The sequence below is a fragment of the Polyodon spathula genome, chromosome 10 (assembly GCF_017654505.1).
Source record: "Polyodon spathula isolate WHYD16114869_AA chromosome 10, ASM1765450v1, whole genome shotgun sequence".
NCBI lineage: Eukaryota > Metazoa > Chordata > Actinopteri > Acipenseriformes > Polyodontidae > Polyodon > Polyodon spathula.
Window position 1 is genome coordinate 8,758,834 of NC_054543.1, and position 16,993 is coordinate 8,775,826.

At 42.9% G+C, this 16,993-nt stretch overlaps 1 protein-coding gene across 2 annotated transcripts in view; it reads left to right on the forward strand.

The window, feature by feature from the left end:
• LOC121321854 (slit homolog 1 protein-like) overlaps positions 1–15,369 on the forward strand; it is a 76,057-nt gene extending 60,688 nt beyond the window's left edge. The window contains exons 16-38 of one of the 2 annotated variants that reach the window (XM_041261146.1): positions 52–69; positions 985–1,129; positions 1,230–1,304; positions 1,704–1,847; positions 1,933–2,076; positions 2,387–2,553; positions 2,872–3,004; positions 4,760–4,828; positions 5,101–5,172; positions 5,465–5,536; positions 7,558–7,629; positions 9,061–9,224; positions 9,857–9,981; positions 10,065–10,162; positions 10,457–10,596; positions 10,828–10,921; positions 11,003–11,140; positions 11,378–11,615; positions 12,778–12,908; positions 12,998–13,152; positions 13,934–14,222; positions 14,598–14,809; positions 15,067–15,369. In XM_041261146.1, the coding sequence (XP_041117080.1) occupies positions 52–69; positions 985–1,129; positions 1,230–1,304; positions 1,704–1,847; positions 1,933–2,076; positions 2,387–2,553; positions 2,872–3,004; positions 4,760–4,828; positions 5,101–5,172; positions 5,465–5,536; positions 7,558–7,629; positions 9,061–9,224; positions 9,857–9,981; positions 10,065–10,162; positions 10,457–10,596; positions 10,828–10,921; positions 11,003–11,140; positions 11,378–11,615; positions 12,778–12,908; positions 12,998–13,152; positions 13,934–14,222; positions 14,598–14,809; positions 15,067–15,305 (3,134 nt within the window). In that variant the 3' untranslated portion in view covers positions 15,306–15,369. The remainder of the gene's footprint in view (positions 1–51; positions 70–984; positions 1,130–1,229; positions 1,305–1,703; positions 1,848–1,932; positions 2,077–2,386; positions 2,554–2,871; positions 3,005–4,759; positions 4,829–5,100; positions 5,173–5,464; positions 5,537–7,557; positions 7,630–9,060; positions 9,225–9,856; positions 9,982–10,064; positions 10,163–10,456; positions 10,597–10,827; positions 10,922–11,002; positions 11,141–11,377; positions 11,616–12,777; positions 12,909–12,997; positions 13,153–13,933; positions 14,223–14,597; positions 14,810–15,066) is intronic. The other variant, XM_041261147.1, reaches the window with a different exon arrangement.
• Positions 15,370–16,993: the final 1,624 nt, after the last annotated feature.

A 16,993-nucleotide genomic window follows, 5' to 3' on the forward strand; every position in this document is an offset into this window, starting at 1 on the left:
TTCCCATCAATTTGATGCTTTGCTTTCTTTCCCCTTGCAATCACTAACAAGGACTGCACCACAATAACTGTGAGTACCATAGCAAGCCAATCACCGCCCTTATTGACTTTCCAGCAGCCAGTGGCAGGGTGTTTTGAAAGCAGTGAGGCACAGTGGTGTGCATCCAATCCTCGGCTGGGCAGCTGGAGAATCCAGGCCAGGTTTTAATCGCTACTGCTCCAAGAAGCGCCGATTTAAATGTTAATAGGACTGTCTCGTGCAAAATGTGTGCTTTGTCTTTCCTATTCTGTCCTTGAAAATGCAGCAGAAAAGTTGTAAACTTTGCTGCATGCAAGGCATTTTTTTCAGCATGTCTGTATTTGCTCTGTGTGCGTTAGCCATACTATATATTTATAGATTTGTAGAGAAAAAGATAACAGAGCATCCAAAGGAAACTAAAGCAGTGAGAGATGTATTTATGGTTCAAATAAATGTAGGCCTGTTTCCAGTAAGGTAATTAAATTAAGTTTACTTACAGTAGTGTCTGGACGCCTGATTGTCCCAGCACAGCATGCCACAGCTTGTCACAGAGAGAACCATGTGCTCTGGCACAGTGTGCAAACATGGTACCACCAAAAACAACAGAAGGGTCTCAGCAATGCTTCAGCGTGGGCTTTCACCAGTATGCTAAAAGACTGTGTTCTAACCTAGCCTCCAATGTAAACCTGCTTACCCACCGCCTCCCTCACTCATCATAGGCACTACATGGATGCTGTTCACTCCTCCACCCTCTAGGGTCCACCCCTAAACTTTATACTGGCTCAGATATAAGGCTAACGTCCATCCCTCCAACACTCTCAGATCTGAAATGGTAATCATTTTGCTGTGCTGAGAAAAGTGACCCAAACCTTGTTTCCAGCCTATAGATGCTTTTGTTTAAAAGTTTAGCTCCTCTAAGTCCTAGTCCCTGGCTTGAGGTTGTGTATTTGCATACCCTTGTTTCAGGCACTGAGGATACGCGACTCAACAGTGAGTGCAACAGTGACACGACGTGTCCACCAAAGTGCCGCTGTGAAGCCAACGTGGTGGACTGCTCCAACCTCCGCCTCACCAAGATCCCAGAGCACATCCCACAGTCCACCGCTGAGCTGTGAGTACTCGGAGGGGGCCTCCCCAAAAGCAGCACCTGCTTCCAACCGTTCTCTGGATTTTTGAGTCTCCCGTTCTAACCCTACCTGTTCTCTCCTCAGACGTATGAACAACAATGAGATTGCAGCTCTGGAGGCGACGGGCATCTTCAAGACTCTCTCACAGCTCAAGAAAATGTGAGTAACTGTCTGATAGATTGGCAGCATAAAGGAAATTTGGAATCTTTATCAAATGACTGGTAGAAGATAAGCCTTTTCTTGAACAAAAATAACAAAAACAGCAGCAGTAAATACTATATTATGGTGAGTAATAACAATCCTGCAACTGCCTATAATATTCCTCAAACCCTCAAAATCAGTCCTATGAAGCATGTCGGATAAGACCAGGATAGGCCATTTCATTTTTGATGATGCTGTGGATATTATTATTAGTAATAGCACTGCTACTCAGATTATTATCATTACTGTTACTATTATTGCTCATTATAGGGTTGAAAATAATGCAATAGGAGTCTTATTTCCATGCCCTCATTTGACACCCTTGTCATAACCTCTCGGTTACCTCTGTGTCAGCAGTAACCTGAGCAACAACAAGATCACGGAGATTGAGGACGGAGCGTTCGAGGGCGCCGCCGCTGTTAACGAGCTGCACCTGACTGCCAACCAGATGGACTCGGTGCGGAGCGGCATGTTTCGTGGGCTGGAAGGGTTGCGCACACTGTGAGTGCCGCGTCCGCTAGGGCTGTCTGCAGACTCATCGCTCTGTGCTGCTCTCCTGTACTGAAACTCTCCGTCTCCCCTGCAGGATGCTGAGGAACAACCGCCTCAGCTGCGTTCACAACAGCAGCTTCACGGGGCTGCGCAACGTGCGTCTCCTCTCTCTCTACGATAACCAGATCACCACCATCACCCCTGGGGCCTTTGATACCCTGCAGTCCCTCTCCACACTGTAAGTGGCCAGGGCTCCTGTTAATCGCTTTTATTCCATCAGAATTGTACTGCTCCTCAGTCTAGTCTTTAAATCATGAATATCCTCATCCATCCACTGTGCTTTTTTTTTTAGATTGATTATCAATATTTTTCCTGTTCAGTGTACTCACTCAGCTACTGTTTGAAACAGAATGATACATTGATATCAGTAAATATGCAAATGCTGGTATGCCTTTTAATTTAAATATCAGGGTCTAACACCCACTTTCTCCGGGTCTTGAAATGGTCCAGCTCTCTCACTGCTCTCCACACTTTCTCTCCTCTCCCAGGAACCTGCTGGCTAACCCCTTCAGCTGTGATTGCCGGCTGGCCTGGCTTGGGGACTGGCTGAGGACCAGGAAGATTGTGACTGGCAACCCACGCTGCCAGCATCCCGCCTTCCTCAAGGAGATCCCCCTGCAGGACGTGGCCTTCCTGGATTTTCGCTGCGAGGAGGGTGAGGGTCATACCAGCTTGACCACATATCCTAAACACGATCTCACCTCAGGGTGACCTTCCTGGCTTCTAATGAAATGTTGACAATTTCTTTAAATGCTTCACAAAGAAATCACCATTGTTTAATCATTTTCAGTATATCCTAGTAATGATTTGATATTAGAAATGTTGATAATTTTATTTTTGACACTGCTCTTTTACATATCTTTTATTTTTATTATCTTAAGTACAATACATTTTTTATATGCAAATGCACTGTTGCGTTTGAAATTGTTTTTGTTTAAGTAACTCACCTTTTAAGAAATGTCTCTTTCCACAGGCCAGGAGGAGGCGAGCTGTGTGCCACGGCCCCAGTGCCCCAGCGAGTGTACCTGCCTGGAGACGGTGGTGCGCTGCAGCAACAGGCACCTGCGAGCCCTGCCCCGGGGCATCCCCAGGAACGTCACCGAGCTGTGAGTGCGGCCAGGGGGCCAGGGGGGCAGGGCGGCCATGTGGCTGGCTCAAGGGAGGGAAGGGGAAGGGTTTTGTGACTGGTTGATGGTTTAAGTGTGGGCTGATTCAACGTGAACACCACAAAAATGCAGCGAAAGTAAATTGATACCAACAAAGTGCACTAATTTAGAGTTTTGACTTTTTTTTGTGATTCGTCACTTTATGATTCATTATAGTTAGCTACGTTCTCTTCCTCTTTCAGAAGTACCTAAATAAACATGCCATTGGTCTGTTGGCTTTCTAAAAATATTGGCTATGGGCATTTACTGTAGACTATTATGCAAGTAACTCTGGAAGACTAAGGGCCCAGTTAAAAAATCTGAAAAAGATAACATTTGTGGAAATGTAATATGTGTACCAAAATCACACCAATGAAAATGACTTCTTCACCTCCCATGCCTGGAAACTGGGCTCTTTGGTGGCTAACACTGCTACCCATCATAAATAAACATCTCCAAGCAAAAGTTCATTGTAACAATAGGTCACCTCCAAGGCATTCGTTCCTTAGACTTTCCTCAAACCCCTGTCAAGTTTATATTATTGTCTCACCCGTGTGGTTTATCTCCCAATACCTCACAGCTGGGCACCTGGTGAGAGGCCCCCTCACAGTTAAACACCTCTGTCAATGCACCTATTGTTTCAGAGTGACAGTGTGCTAGGCTGTCATTATGGGGAGCACGTGCTAATGATGGGTGGAGATGATCTCAGCTAGCATTCCAGGTGTGCCGCCACATTGTGCCCTCTCATCTTTAAAGCTGGATTCCCTGGTGCAGAAACACTGTCATTAACTGTGCGGATCATCCCCACAGCCCCCAGGCTTTAGCACTGAGGGTGGGGGACAGCAGAGCAGAGTTTTAGTCACCCATGACTATCCTTTGGAATTCAGCTTACAGTTCAAAGGTTACAATACAAATCAACAGATGTTGCCCCTTGCTCCCATCAACAGACATCCCACTGTCTCACACTCATCTGAAGCTGAAAAGTAGCATAAGCGTCATTCAAAAACCAACTGCTGTTAACTGTTTGGTAGATTAACTTTCCTATTGGAGAAAGGAGACAGGTACCCCCAGCTTATGATGCCAAGTTGGTTTCATAAACTCATAAATAAGGTTAGATGCTAATTGCCACACATTTGCGGCTTGAAAGATGTGTGACCCTGGTAGTACAGTATCCTAAAGAAACTGTAATCCCACAGCTGACCTGCTGAAGAGAGGAGACAGGCACTTAAAAAAAACTTCACACCTGCTGCTGAGACATGAATGTGACCTGGGTCACAGCTATTTCACTCTCTGGTTGTCAGGGTGACTGGAAATGTGCTCAGATAAACATCGAAGGTGACCTGGAGACCTTTCACAACCCAGTCAGAAAGCGGGCTGACTGTTTGAAGTCTAGTTCATAAACCCTGGAGTCTCGTATCCCAGCTGCTTGATGCCTTTAATGTGAGAGGCGAATAGAGTCAGGGGTTAAAGTTGGAGGAAACTTGATTTCACTGGACACCGTGGCATACACAGGGAGGTAGTGTGGCCTGGCATTTACAGCTTAAAGGACAGGGAGGCTGTGTTTGAGTAAAACGCTGTTTAACTTGAGGTAACCACACAGCTGTTTACTTCAATACGAGTAGCTCCCGGCCTCCAATAGAAACGATGTGTGTATCGTTCCTTATCCTTCGGTATGGGAGTTGAGCTCCTCTAATTATTGTTTTCTTCTTTCCACAGGTATTTGGATGGAAACCAATTCAGTATTGTACCAAAAGAGCTTTCTTCCTTTAAATACCTTCAGCTTGTGTAAGTCTCACTGGCATTCACACAACTAAATAAGCATAACATCATTTAGAAAGTCCAACAGACTTGCCTGTATTCGTTTTGCTTATCTACATGTTCCTGCTTTCTGTCCATATCCTTCTGTTCTATACTTTGGTTCAATATACATCCCTCAGTAACCATTTATTTGTGCTCCACTGTTCTGCGAAAGAATCCTCTTTTATTCTGTCTGCTTGTTTTAAAGTTTAACAGCAGTAATTGCCCAATTGTATTTGCTTGTGTGTGTTTATTTCCAGGGATCTGAGTAACAACAAAATCAGCTCTCTGACGAACTCGTCCTTCATCAACATGAGTCAGCTCACAACGCTGTAAGTAGGAATCGTTCTTTATAGCATTCAAGATACTGAAGGTAATAAAAAAAAAAAAAAAAACATGCAAACCTTCCAGTAAATATTCAAAGGGGAATAGAACAATTGCAAGGAAAGACTCTGAACAGTAATGTTATTTTACAAAGAAACAATTTCAAGGGACACATAACGTAATGGACCACTTTCCCCTTTTTAATCGCAGTCGAGGAAGAGCGTTGAAATCTTGAAATGAATCACACACTGTTGCTAAAGAAATAGAAAGATGTTGGTTGTAACAACGTTGTCTCTGCAGGATCCTGAGCTACAACTCCCTGCGATGCATCCCGGTCCTGGCATTCAGAGGCCTGCGATCCCTGCGTCTGCTGTAAGACTTCCTTTATTTACAGATACATAGAGTTCTACTTAGTAATGAGGGCAAGGGCAAAGGGAAAGTTTCTGAATTGAATAAAACCAATCTAATAGGTTTCAACAAGTTTTACCATACCATTCTAGTGAAACCCAAATGCTTTTACCCTTATTGTATAAAATACCTCCTTCAGATAATTATGACAGCCGTGTTTGACTATATACTGTGCAGGCCATTGATAGGTTTGTGAGCCTGAGAAATACAACCAAACATAAGGGACAGTGAGACAAATTACATGACAAATCGCCTGCCATTGGCGGAATAGAAAAGCAGACATCACCATTCCATGCATACTGTTTCACTGCACATTAGAACAGTCCGGGAGCACATGAAATTGGCATGTTTTTAACGTGCACAATCTTGGGCAACAACTGCAAACATTATTTTAAATGTAATGCTTTTTATTTCTAAATGAATGAGCCCGGATATCCTTGTCCGCACCGAAACACACTGCGAGAAAATGCCATCTGCTTTGCAACAGAAATCACATGACAGATGGCATTCCGTGGATTTCAAATATTGTCATGACATTAGTTTCGTCTGGCATGGAATAAAGAAGCTGTGCAGTTTACTACTGCTCTCTGCTGCATATCACTTGAGAAGAAATGAACGAATGATGCTGGGAACAGAGTGCTCAGGTTAGTTTAGGGGTTTGTAATTTCAAAAAAATTGTCACATTTACAGATTTACATAAGCAGAAACAAAAACCCCTTCTCAACTGTTTTGTGGCTTGTTTTAAATTATTGTGTAATTTTCTGCTGTTTAAAAAAAGGGTTCAAATTGCATTCAATAAGTGTCACATTGGGACTATTGGCAGTGCTAGTGTGACAGCAAAGGGAACTGTGGCTCTGCAAGGGTTAAGAAAAGTGAAATATCTCTGCAGATATTGCTTACATATCTGAGACACCCCGTCTCTGTCTTGAAGCTCCCCACTGACCAGGGTGCTGCTCTGGCAGCAGCCTGCACTGTCTGTCTGCACCCGGGGGAGCTGGCCCTTTAAAGCAAGTGGTAACGACCTGACAGATTAAGACTTCCATGTTGTTTTACACCCATTAAGCCTCCCCAGGCCTCGTCACCCAGTCATCCTGCTGAGAGATCAGGAAGGAAAGGACAGCCACTGTGAATAGGGGATATCTGACAGGCTTTCCTAATTAGATCCCACTCTCTTATTAGCCGGGCGATGCAGTTCTTAGCTCCAGATTAGTAACTCAATATCAGTCTGACAAAATTCCAGGGCAGCTCTTTGCCACCAGTTTAAACCTAAAATAAATGACATAAAACGTGGACTAAGATATTTGGCACAGGTGTTGGGCGAGCCAAACAGGCACTGGGTTCCCCTTGGCTTTTTAAACTGGGAAAACATTCATTTCAGAATTCACTTCTAATACTGATGTTCCTTATTGTATTTCCAGTAATAGTGGTAGAGAAGAGGGGTCCTGCTTTTACAGTTGGGCGCGACAGATTGAGAAATGATTCCCATCACATAGGCTGAGCGCCTAGGGTGCTCAAATGCTAAACAACTGCTGTTTAAATTACATTATCTTAACTTCTGTGAAAATCCTTCACTAACAGCCACAGTTCTGTGTCAGATTTAGCAGTTGTTATTGATATGTGGGCTCTGATTTCAACAAGAGCTGGTCCGGTTTTAAGGCTGAGTGGATGCCCTGAAGATAAAAGCCCAAGACATTCTACCACTCAGTCCCCTGGCTGAATTTTATTATTAATATTATTATTTTGCAATGTTTAGTTTTGAAGTGAGATGTTTCATAATAAGACAATTCCTGACTCATTGTCTGCAAATCCAAGTTAGAAGGAAGAATAAACAGCACAGATGGTAACAGCACACGCAGTAAAGCACAGTGAATGCATGGCAAAAGCGCTGTCAACTTCAGGATAATATGCACGTTTATACCATGGTAAAAAATAGTAGTTTTATTCGATTGTATTTGTTCTTCTTTCCTGTTGGATCTGTAAATCAGGTCTCTCCATGGCAACGATGTGTCTGAGCTACTGGAGGGGATATTCAGTGATGTACCATCTCTCTCTCACCTGTAAGTACGGCTCCTCCTGGAGTCCTGTGGGATTGCTCCCCAAGCCTTGCCACCAGGGGCTCCTCTACACTCCCACTCATCTGCACGGCAGCCCTTGCATTTCATTTTGCCAGCGATCAAGATAAAGGGGTTATTTTGTCAGAAATTGTTAACGGCACCGTCCAGTTTCCGAACTAATTTCTATAACAATGGTACTTAAATGTTCAAATCTTAACACTCGCAGGTGTTTCCTCTATTTGGAGCAGCATTTTTAACTGCAAATGCAAGCCATTTGGTATATGAAATATATGTTGAATGTTTATTATTCATTCGTTGTATTCTTACCCATAGTTCTTTATAAGGGTGTGTGTATTTAAAAGCACACACTGAAAGTTATTGTAGAGTTTGTTGTATAAAATGTCACCAGCATGCAAAAAAAGATGTTACTATCCCATTGTGTGGGTATGGAAGGGTTACAGAGGATGATACTGGCCAATGATTTCAAGAGATCCTTTGTGTTTATGTCAGCAATTGATTTCATATTTTCAGCTGCCACTTATTGGATTTCTTGGATGTTTTCTAAGTAATGGAATTGGATTGATTTGGGAGGATGATATTTGGATGCTGGGAGTTGTAATCTGAGAAGGGGGTGAGGGGCAGATGAGAGAAGTACATTCTGCCATGTATCTGGGTATACAAGTAATAAGCATTTAAAATAATGTCCATCTTCTACATTCATTTCATTAGCCTCTGTTTCAGCTGTCATGAGGTGGCAGAGAACATTTTAATATCAATTATTTTGTATGGATCCAGTAGGGTCCAAAATGCAATAACTGTTAGTCCAAAAACAGTACTTTGTATAAACAATATAGAGCACTGTATAATAAGCTACTTCTATTTTGCTATTGGCACTTGTTCACATATTTGTTTGTTATATACACATGCATATACAAATTCAATGAACTGAGCCCTCTTTCTTTGATTCAAACACTACAGTGGTTTTTACCTGCAGGGTTATAGTTCCACATACTGGATGGCTTGAGCCCAGTATCCAGGACATTATGGTCTGCATTTGTTTAATAACGCTAAAATGTTAAGGAGATGCCTAATGAATGGGAGACAGATGGTCTGCCAGTTAACACAGATGCCTGTGGATTGAGGATAATACTGGGTTCAGACCCCTGACAGAATACAGGGCTGATCCCTGGGACCCCAGTGTCTGACCACATAAATAATAGAGAATGCAAACATTTACCGCAGTTTCATTTATCACTGGAGATGCATCGTGGAGGTGCAAGTGCTCATTTTTCTGCATTTGAAACCACTCACTACTGATTTTCTGTGGGTGCTTTCCCTGCGAGGCACACATGCCCCATGCAGGGCTGTGAATCAAGCACACCTTGATGTGAATGTGACTCTTGCTGATCTCTCTGTGTTGCCTCCCTGCGGCAGGGCAATTGGAGCAAACCCCCTGTACTGTGACTGTCGCCTGCGCTGGCTGTCTGACTGGGTGAAGACTGGTTACAAAGAGCCAGGGATCGCACGTTGCACAGGGCCGGCGGGCATGGAGGGCAAACTGCTTCTCACCACGCCAGCCAAGAAGTTTGAGTGCCAGGGTAAGAGTCCCGATTACCATATCTGACTGGCCGAGGGAGAGTTCAGGGGGGATCCTATAAAATCCCAAGTTGAATGGTAATTTTGAAAAACATATAAATACATATTGGGAGCAGGATGATTAGCTGAGGAAAAATATTGAGTCTACTAATATATAGAGATTCCTTGGTAAATCATCTAGGAGGTTGGTAACATATTAAGATAAGGATCTTACTCTGACAGGAGTTCATTTTTCTGTTTTGAGGGTGTACGAAAAAGAGGATATTGCTCTAAGTTTATCTAAAACGTAGTATTTAAAATAAGTTTTAGTACACAATAAACGGAAGAACCAATGTTATATGCATTATGATGATGCAGTATTATGAAATACCTTCTTCACTATGCATTTTAGCTGTAAATACATTTTGTAAAAACCATGGAGCTTCCTCCCTCTGTGTACCTTTGAGGTAGTTAAACAGAATTCTTTTGAAAAAGTAGGAGAGCAAGGAAGACATTCACTGACTCACACTGGAGCCCTTTCCTGGGACAATGTTGCTCTCTGGTGGTGAATGTTATAAAGTGCATCTCTGAGATATTAAAATCTCTCTGTTCCTGTATTATGAACCCTGAGTTTAAATTTTTGGGCTGTCTGCAGGTACGATAGACCCTGCTGTCCTGGCCAAGTGCAGTCCCTGTACTTCGAACCCGTGCCGCAACGAGGGCACCTGCCAGAGCGACCCCGTGGAGCTTTACAAGTGTACCTGCGCACCAGGATTTAAGGTAGGCTGCTTCATCTCCACCAGTCTCGCAGACACAATACAAAGGCAGACATGCTCTACGTCCACTCTGTTTTGCATCTGCAGGGGAAGGACTGTGAGACGACCCTAAACGCCTGCATCAGCAACCCCTGCGCCAATGAAGGAACCTGTCAGCCCAGCCCTGGGGAGAGCGGAGGATACACGTAAGAGAGCGGGTGTGGGCATGGAAACAACAGGAGGAATGAGGAAGGGGTAGCTTTTTGTTAAACAGAATAAATGAACACAAATTAAACTGGATCAGATAAGTTGACATACAAACAGGTGACTTTACGGCAGTTGTAATAAATAATCTTAGTGGCAGTAGGAGTAGGAGCTAGTTGAGTTGCTCATCCCTGATATTTTTATATATATTTATATATTTTCATTGTCGGTGTACGTGCTTGACTGAGGAGTTTCTTTTGTGTTAACTGATATACCGAGTCTCTCTCTCCCCGTAGCTGCACCTGCCCGCAAGGGTTCAATGGGCCAGCCTGTGAAGTAAATCTCGACGACTGCGAGGACAATGACTGTGAAACTGGAGCCACCTGTGTGGACGGAGTCAACAACTACACCTGCCTGTGCCCCCCTTACCACACTGGTATGCCAGTTACAGACCTTATTGCACCGGTGCATAGGATTAAAAAAGTATTATATATCCAAGATACTATAAAATGTTACTGTCTCCAAAATACTGCATTATACTTTTCATTTACATAATATATATTATGAAGTTGGCCCAAGTCATAATATTAGGGTTTTGTACACTGATTCAACTCACCACAGAGTGATCTGCTGACCCTGATTCTTGGGGTCTCCTCTGCTTCTCCAGGTGACCTGTGTGAGGAGTTGGAAGATGTCTGCTCTCCTGGAAGGAACCCATGTCAGCAAGGCTCTAAGTGTGTCGTCACTGCCTCCGGACCCAAGTGAGTAAAAACATTCCCACACCTGCAATTTTTCTCTGTCTCTCGCTGTCCCAGCCCTAACTCTGCCTGTTTTTGTGTAAGGTGTGAGTGTGCGCCTGGCTTTGTGGGTGATGACTGCAGTGTGAACTATGATGACTGCGTGGATCACCGCTGCCAGAACATGGCTAGATGTATCGATGAGCTCAATGGCTACACCTGCCTCTGTGCTGAGGGCTACAGGTAAGCACCAGCGCTGGGAGCATTACAGAAAGTGAAAACTAAAGCCACAGGATTAAACAACATTATCGAGACATGAGATCAGCCCTTTTAGATTTACATGTATGTGTGGTGGTTATCATTCAGTACATAGATACAGGGCACCCAGTGTATTCCAAATGCTTAGCATATGCAGACTTTTCCTAGATCTCTTCCCTGCTTCACAGTTCCTCATTGATTTCTTCCTCTCTCTCTATGCAGAGGGCAGCTCTGTGAGTTTCCCTCACGCCCCCCCATTCCTTCCTCTCCGTGTGAAGTGGTTGAATGTCAGAACAACGCCCCCTGTGTAGAGCGGGGAGGGCATGCGCTGTGCCAGTGTCTGCCAGGCTTTGGGGGGCCACGCTGTGAGAAGCTGGTGAGCGTTAACTTTGTGGACCGAGACTCTTATCTGCAACTGAGTGACCTGAAGAACTGGCCCCATGCCAACATCACTCTGCAGGTAACCATCTTCATCCCGTCAGTCAAGAACCTGGACATTTACGCCTTTTGTTTAGTTACTGCACATACTATAAGAAGGTAACATGTCGCTCTCTATAACCATGTGTGTGTGTGTGTGTGTGTGTGTGTGTGTGTGTGTGTATATATATATATATATATTTACGTGATGTCATAAACTATGCAACCGTTAGGTCGAGCAGTTTATAAACTGTCACAGAAACCTGAGATGGAATTATTTTCCTGTAACTTAATGAAGCCCATCTATTATTTTTTATAATACATGGATATTATCTGTGATTATCGTAAATTAAGTCAATATTAAAGAATCTTAAATATAATTGTCTTTTTGATAATTCAGGAACAGTGAATTAAGCTGGGTAGATATTGAACTGCAAAACAATAACGTATTTAAGGAAAAGGTCTTCCAGTGGGGTCTGCTTTTTATTTCATTTTTTAGTTGCTGTTGTTAAAAGTGTGTAAAAAACACCAATTGTGGGTGTTGTCGAGTGATTGAAAACTAAACGTTGTGTTTGAATGGCCCCACATGTGTCCTCAGGGGTCCAAAGGTCAGTTTCCATCTTCTAGACGAAGATCTGCAGTCACTACGGTATTATGCCCAGTTTTTATTATAATCAGGAGTCAAATAAGCCTCGAGTCCTACGTTTATATCGGAAATAGGTATATATATATATAGAGATATCTATATATATATATATATATATATATAATAAAATTATATATATAAGATATATAATAATATATATAATATAATATGATATATATATATATATATATATATTGAATATATAACTAAATGTGATGGGTATAACTCAATGACTGGGCAATATATCAATATCAGTTGACCTAAATATGAATATAAAACTTTCAGGATATTTCCATTTTCACATATATACTGACAGCACTGACCTAAAGCTGCAGGCATTGTGTATCAAAGCATTGACTGAAGCATGGTCCAGTGCATGGTCCACCAACCGCGAAAAAAACATTTAGCAAACCCCAACAGCAATAACCTTACTATTGTCTTCTTGAGAATAGGTGGTTTTCACTTAAGACATCAATTTCAAATTATCATTTTTGGGGGCTATTTAGATATTTATTTAATTCTGTATATCTCACCCCTGACTCTCTGGTCTCTCCTCCAGGTCTCCACAGCAGAGGACAATGGGATCCTGCTCTATAACGGAGACAATGACCACATCGCTGTGGAGCTCTACCAGGGTCACGTCAGGGTCAGTTACGACCCGGGCAGCCAGCCCAGCCACGCCATCTACAGGTCTGTTAGGTGTACTGCGCTCATTCTGCATTGCTTCAATTATCACCGCCCCTCTTATTCATTCTCTCACACAAACTGCTTCTCCGCAGCACTGAAACCATTAACGATGGACAGTTCCACACAGTGGAGCTGGTGACATTTGACCAGATGGTGAACCTGTCCATTGACGGGGGCGCCCCGATGACCATGGACAGCTTTGGAAAGCTACACCCCCTGAACGGAGAGGCACCGCTATACGTGGGGGGTAGGGGGCCTCTGCAGATACCTCCTTCTACCACAGGCACTCTTTACTACACTTCTGTCATTCACACCCAGCCGCTCTGGTCATGCTTCACCACTGCTTGCATGATTTCAAAGACACTGTATTTGCTAGTAGTGACATGTATCTTTGAAACTGTGTTCTTTAAACAGTATTTTTACAAACCGTTCGCAGAACTTTTTTTAAGGGCCTAGTTAAGTCTGATGATTGATTTCCATTTTGCTGTGGGTGCCCAGACAAGCTGTTTAATTAACATCTGCCCATGGTGTTGACTGTATGAATTTCTGTAGATTCAATATTGTTTCATTGCACAGCGATCCAGAGGAAAAAAAAAAAAATTTAATGTAGGTCGAATTACATCCCCTCTCAGTGGAATATATTGTATAAAAATTCTACAAGCCCATCCTAACAGATACAGTCTCTTAAGTTTGTACAGATTTATTTGAAATTATATATTTTTTAGGCACGGTAATGTTACACTGGTGTACACACACCTGGTATATTTCACTTAATACCAAAACATTTTGAAGATAACATTGGGAGTGTATAGTGGGTTTGATCCATTTTGTTTGTGTGGTATGGAACTTCACAGACATCGACTATCAGTGGTTATGTTGTATTTTTCTGCGGCATGTGGTGGTTTTTTTTTGCACGTTTTGTATACTGTCCCCTCAAGGTCCATTACTCATATAACCCCCCTGCCTGTGTTCATGTTCCCACTCCCAGTGTCTGCTCCCTGCTCACCGCCTCTCCCTCTCCCCATCAGGAATGCCGGTCAATGTGAACGCTGCTGCCTCCAGGCTCTGGCAGATCCAGAATGGCTCCAGCTTCCACGGCTGCATCCAGAACCTGTACATCAACAACGAGCTTCAGGACTTCACCAAGACCCAGATGAAGCCGGGCGTGGTGCCGGGCTGCGAGCCCTGCCGCAAGATCTACTGCCTTCACGGCATCTGCCAGCCCGACGGTGCCACGGGACCCGTGTGCCACTGCCAGCCGGGCTGGAGCGGAGTGCACTGTGACCAGCCTGCCAGCAACCCCTGCCAGGGCAACAAGTGAGAAACACAGCGAGGGGGAGAGTTACACTGTAGGGAAAGTACAGTGCATTGCTACAAGCAACAGCCAATTATACTGCAGCACAACCCCACTGCAATTACACAGTGACTGTCATCTTTTGTCACTACAGAATTCAAACAAAACTGTGGTGGAACTGCAGTCAGGGTGTAGTTTAACTTCACTGGCAGTGTGTCTAAATAATTGTACCAATTTACTGCACCTTGACTGCAGTTTTTAAAGGGTATTTTTTTATTTCCAGAAGCAAATGTGAAATGATTTGTAGGAATGGTTTCAACAGTAGCAGAAGAGTAGATAGTAATAGTATATACTTGTAGGTTCTTGCTATCCCTCAAGGTTTGTGTCTTTGTGTACAGGTGTGTTCATGGCGCCTGCGTGCCACTCGACATGCTGTCCTATCGCTGTGAGTGCAAGGAGAGCTATCGCGGTGCCCTGTGTAACCAGCAGGTGGAGCTCTTTAACCCTTGCAATAAACTGCAATGTAAACACGGGGACTGCCAGATCTCTGATGCCGGGGAGGCCTATTGTCACTGTGACAGTGGCTACAGTGGGAAGCTCTGTGACACAGGTGAGGACACTTGCTGCAATTTGAATGTATTAAAAAGTAGGGTTTTTTTTTATAAATGATAATTGTTGGTTCTTAATTAAAGAAAGTAGCATTACCACAAAAATAATCTTGGCATTTACAGAAAAATCACCAGAAAAGAGAGGGGGCGGGGTGGGGAGAGATTGATTGAATCAGATGAAACAACTAAAAGTTTTAAAATCTCTTTACCATGTCATATCACGAAAGGTGTAATTTCTGTGCATGTTTTCTCCATGTAGAGTCTGAATGCCGTGGAGAGCCAGTGAGGGATTATTACCAGGTGCAGCGCGGCTATTCCATCTGCCAGACCACACGCATGGTGTCATGGGTAGAGTGCAGCGGGGCATGTGAGACAGGTGCCTGCTGCAGCGCCCAGCGCATGAAGCGCAGGAAATACACCTTTGAGTGCAGCGACGGGAGCTCCTTCACAGAGGAAGTGGAGAAGACCATCAAGTGCGGCTGCATGGGGTGCATGTAGTGGAGTCACCGGAGCCAGAAAGTCTTTTATATATATATATATATATATATATATATATATATAATATATACCGCAGCAATGGACAGCAATGTTTGTAAAATAGGGACATTACCTCCCTTCTTGGGGAGTTTGAAACAAGAAAACTGAACAAAAACACAAAAAACAAAAAAACCAGAAAAAAACTAAAAACCATTGCGTCTACAACATTTTTCAAGGGAAATACAAGTATTGATGTGTTTCGACTGTCATACTGTCACACATACACAGTCTAGTCCTTTTACCCTTTTAGCCTGACAGCACAGCTGTTTATTGAACCATGGAGAATGACCAGCTAGCCCAGAGTTTTTTTGGAAGTTCAGAAACATGGCTGCCCTGCAGTGTACAGAATGTAGGGGCTACATTCAAAGCATGACCACTGAAGCATGAACAGAAAATCAACAAGTATTTAACACAGAGCAAGATGCGTCTAAGAGACAAGGAGTGCAGGTTAAAATCCTGGAGTTCTCCAAGGATTTACATGCAAACATACATGCACACATACAGAGCTGATGAGTTCTTGTACTAAACTGCCCTTTAGGGACTTCACAACAAAAAGACTGTGTACTCCAGGCTGCTTTTTCCCAGGTTGGCTCTGGCCGGCTGTGCCACTGCCTGTGACAGATGGGCGCTTCACCGAACGAGTCACATAGCAAGGGCATTATTTCATTGTCAAGCCCTCTCCTCAGTCTGAGTGTAACTGGATCTTTCCCTGCAGTATTACTTGTGCAAACTATTGCCTGTGTGGAAGATTTTACAGATCAATACGTAGAGCTTTTTTTTTTTTTCTAAAACAAAAAAGGGTGCAGAATATTTGTTTTTATGTTTTGTTTTTGATTTATTTTGTATTTCTGCTTACATTTTTCTTTTCTGATGTAACCTAACTCCTTTAGTCCTCTCTTTATACAAAATGCCTAACAGACACCGATTCTAATTTATATATATATATATATATATATATATATATATATATATATATATATATATAGATATATTTCAGTGTATTTCAGTTTGGTATAGTATTTTTATATGTTAAGAGTAAAATCAGTGTTTTCTGGAAGCTTCTGTAGGAAACAGCAATCTCACATTGGATTGGTTCCCCTAGGTGTTTTCGTTCGTTCATTTGTTTTCTCCACTCACTCGAACAAGCCAGTTTGTGAACGGTAAGGTAGCCAGTGGTTGGCCTGGAACTAGAGGAGGCAGCATTGTTCTAGGAAAATGTTTAATATTGTATATGTTGTCTTCCATGTGAATATTACATCTAATTCATTCGAAGGTTTCTGCATCTTTTTTTTTTTTTTTTAAAGGCGTTTGTGCATTTAGAGAAAGAAAGAAATTAATAATTTTTTTTGGTTTCAAGAAATTAAGGTGAGCGTTCTGAGAGTACAAAAAAAATGTTGGAAAGCAAGAACTATAATTCTAGCCATGTAGCAATACCATATAATGGAGATAAATGATGAAGATTAGTTTAGTATGTGATGACTGTACTTCCTTAAAATAAGTAACACTGGATGCATTTGCAGCCTTGTGCCAGGGGATGGCTCTATGAAATGAATGAAGGTGCTCCCTTGGAAAATAGGTACTGGAGTACGTGCAGTGTGGTTCGAAGGTCACTAGATCAGTCCACCAATGTGCCACATTTTCATGCATCC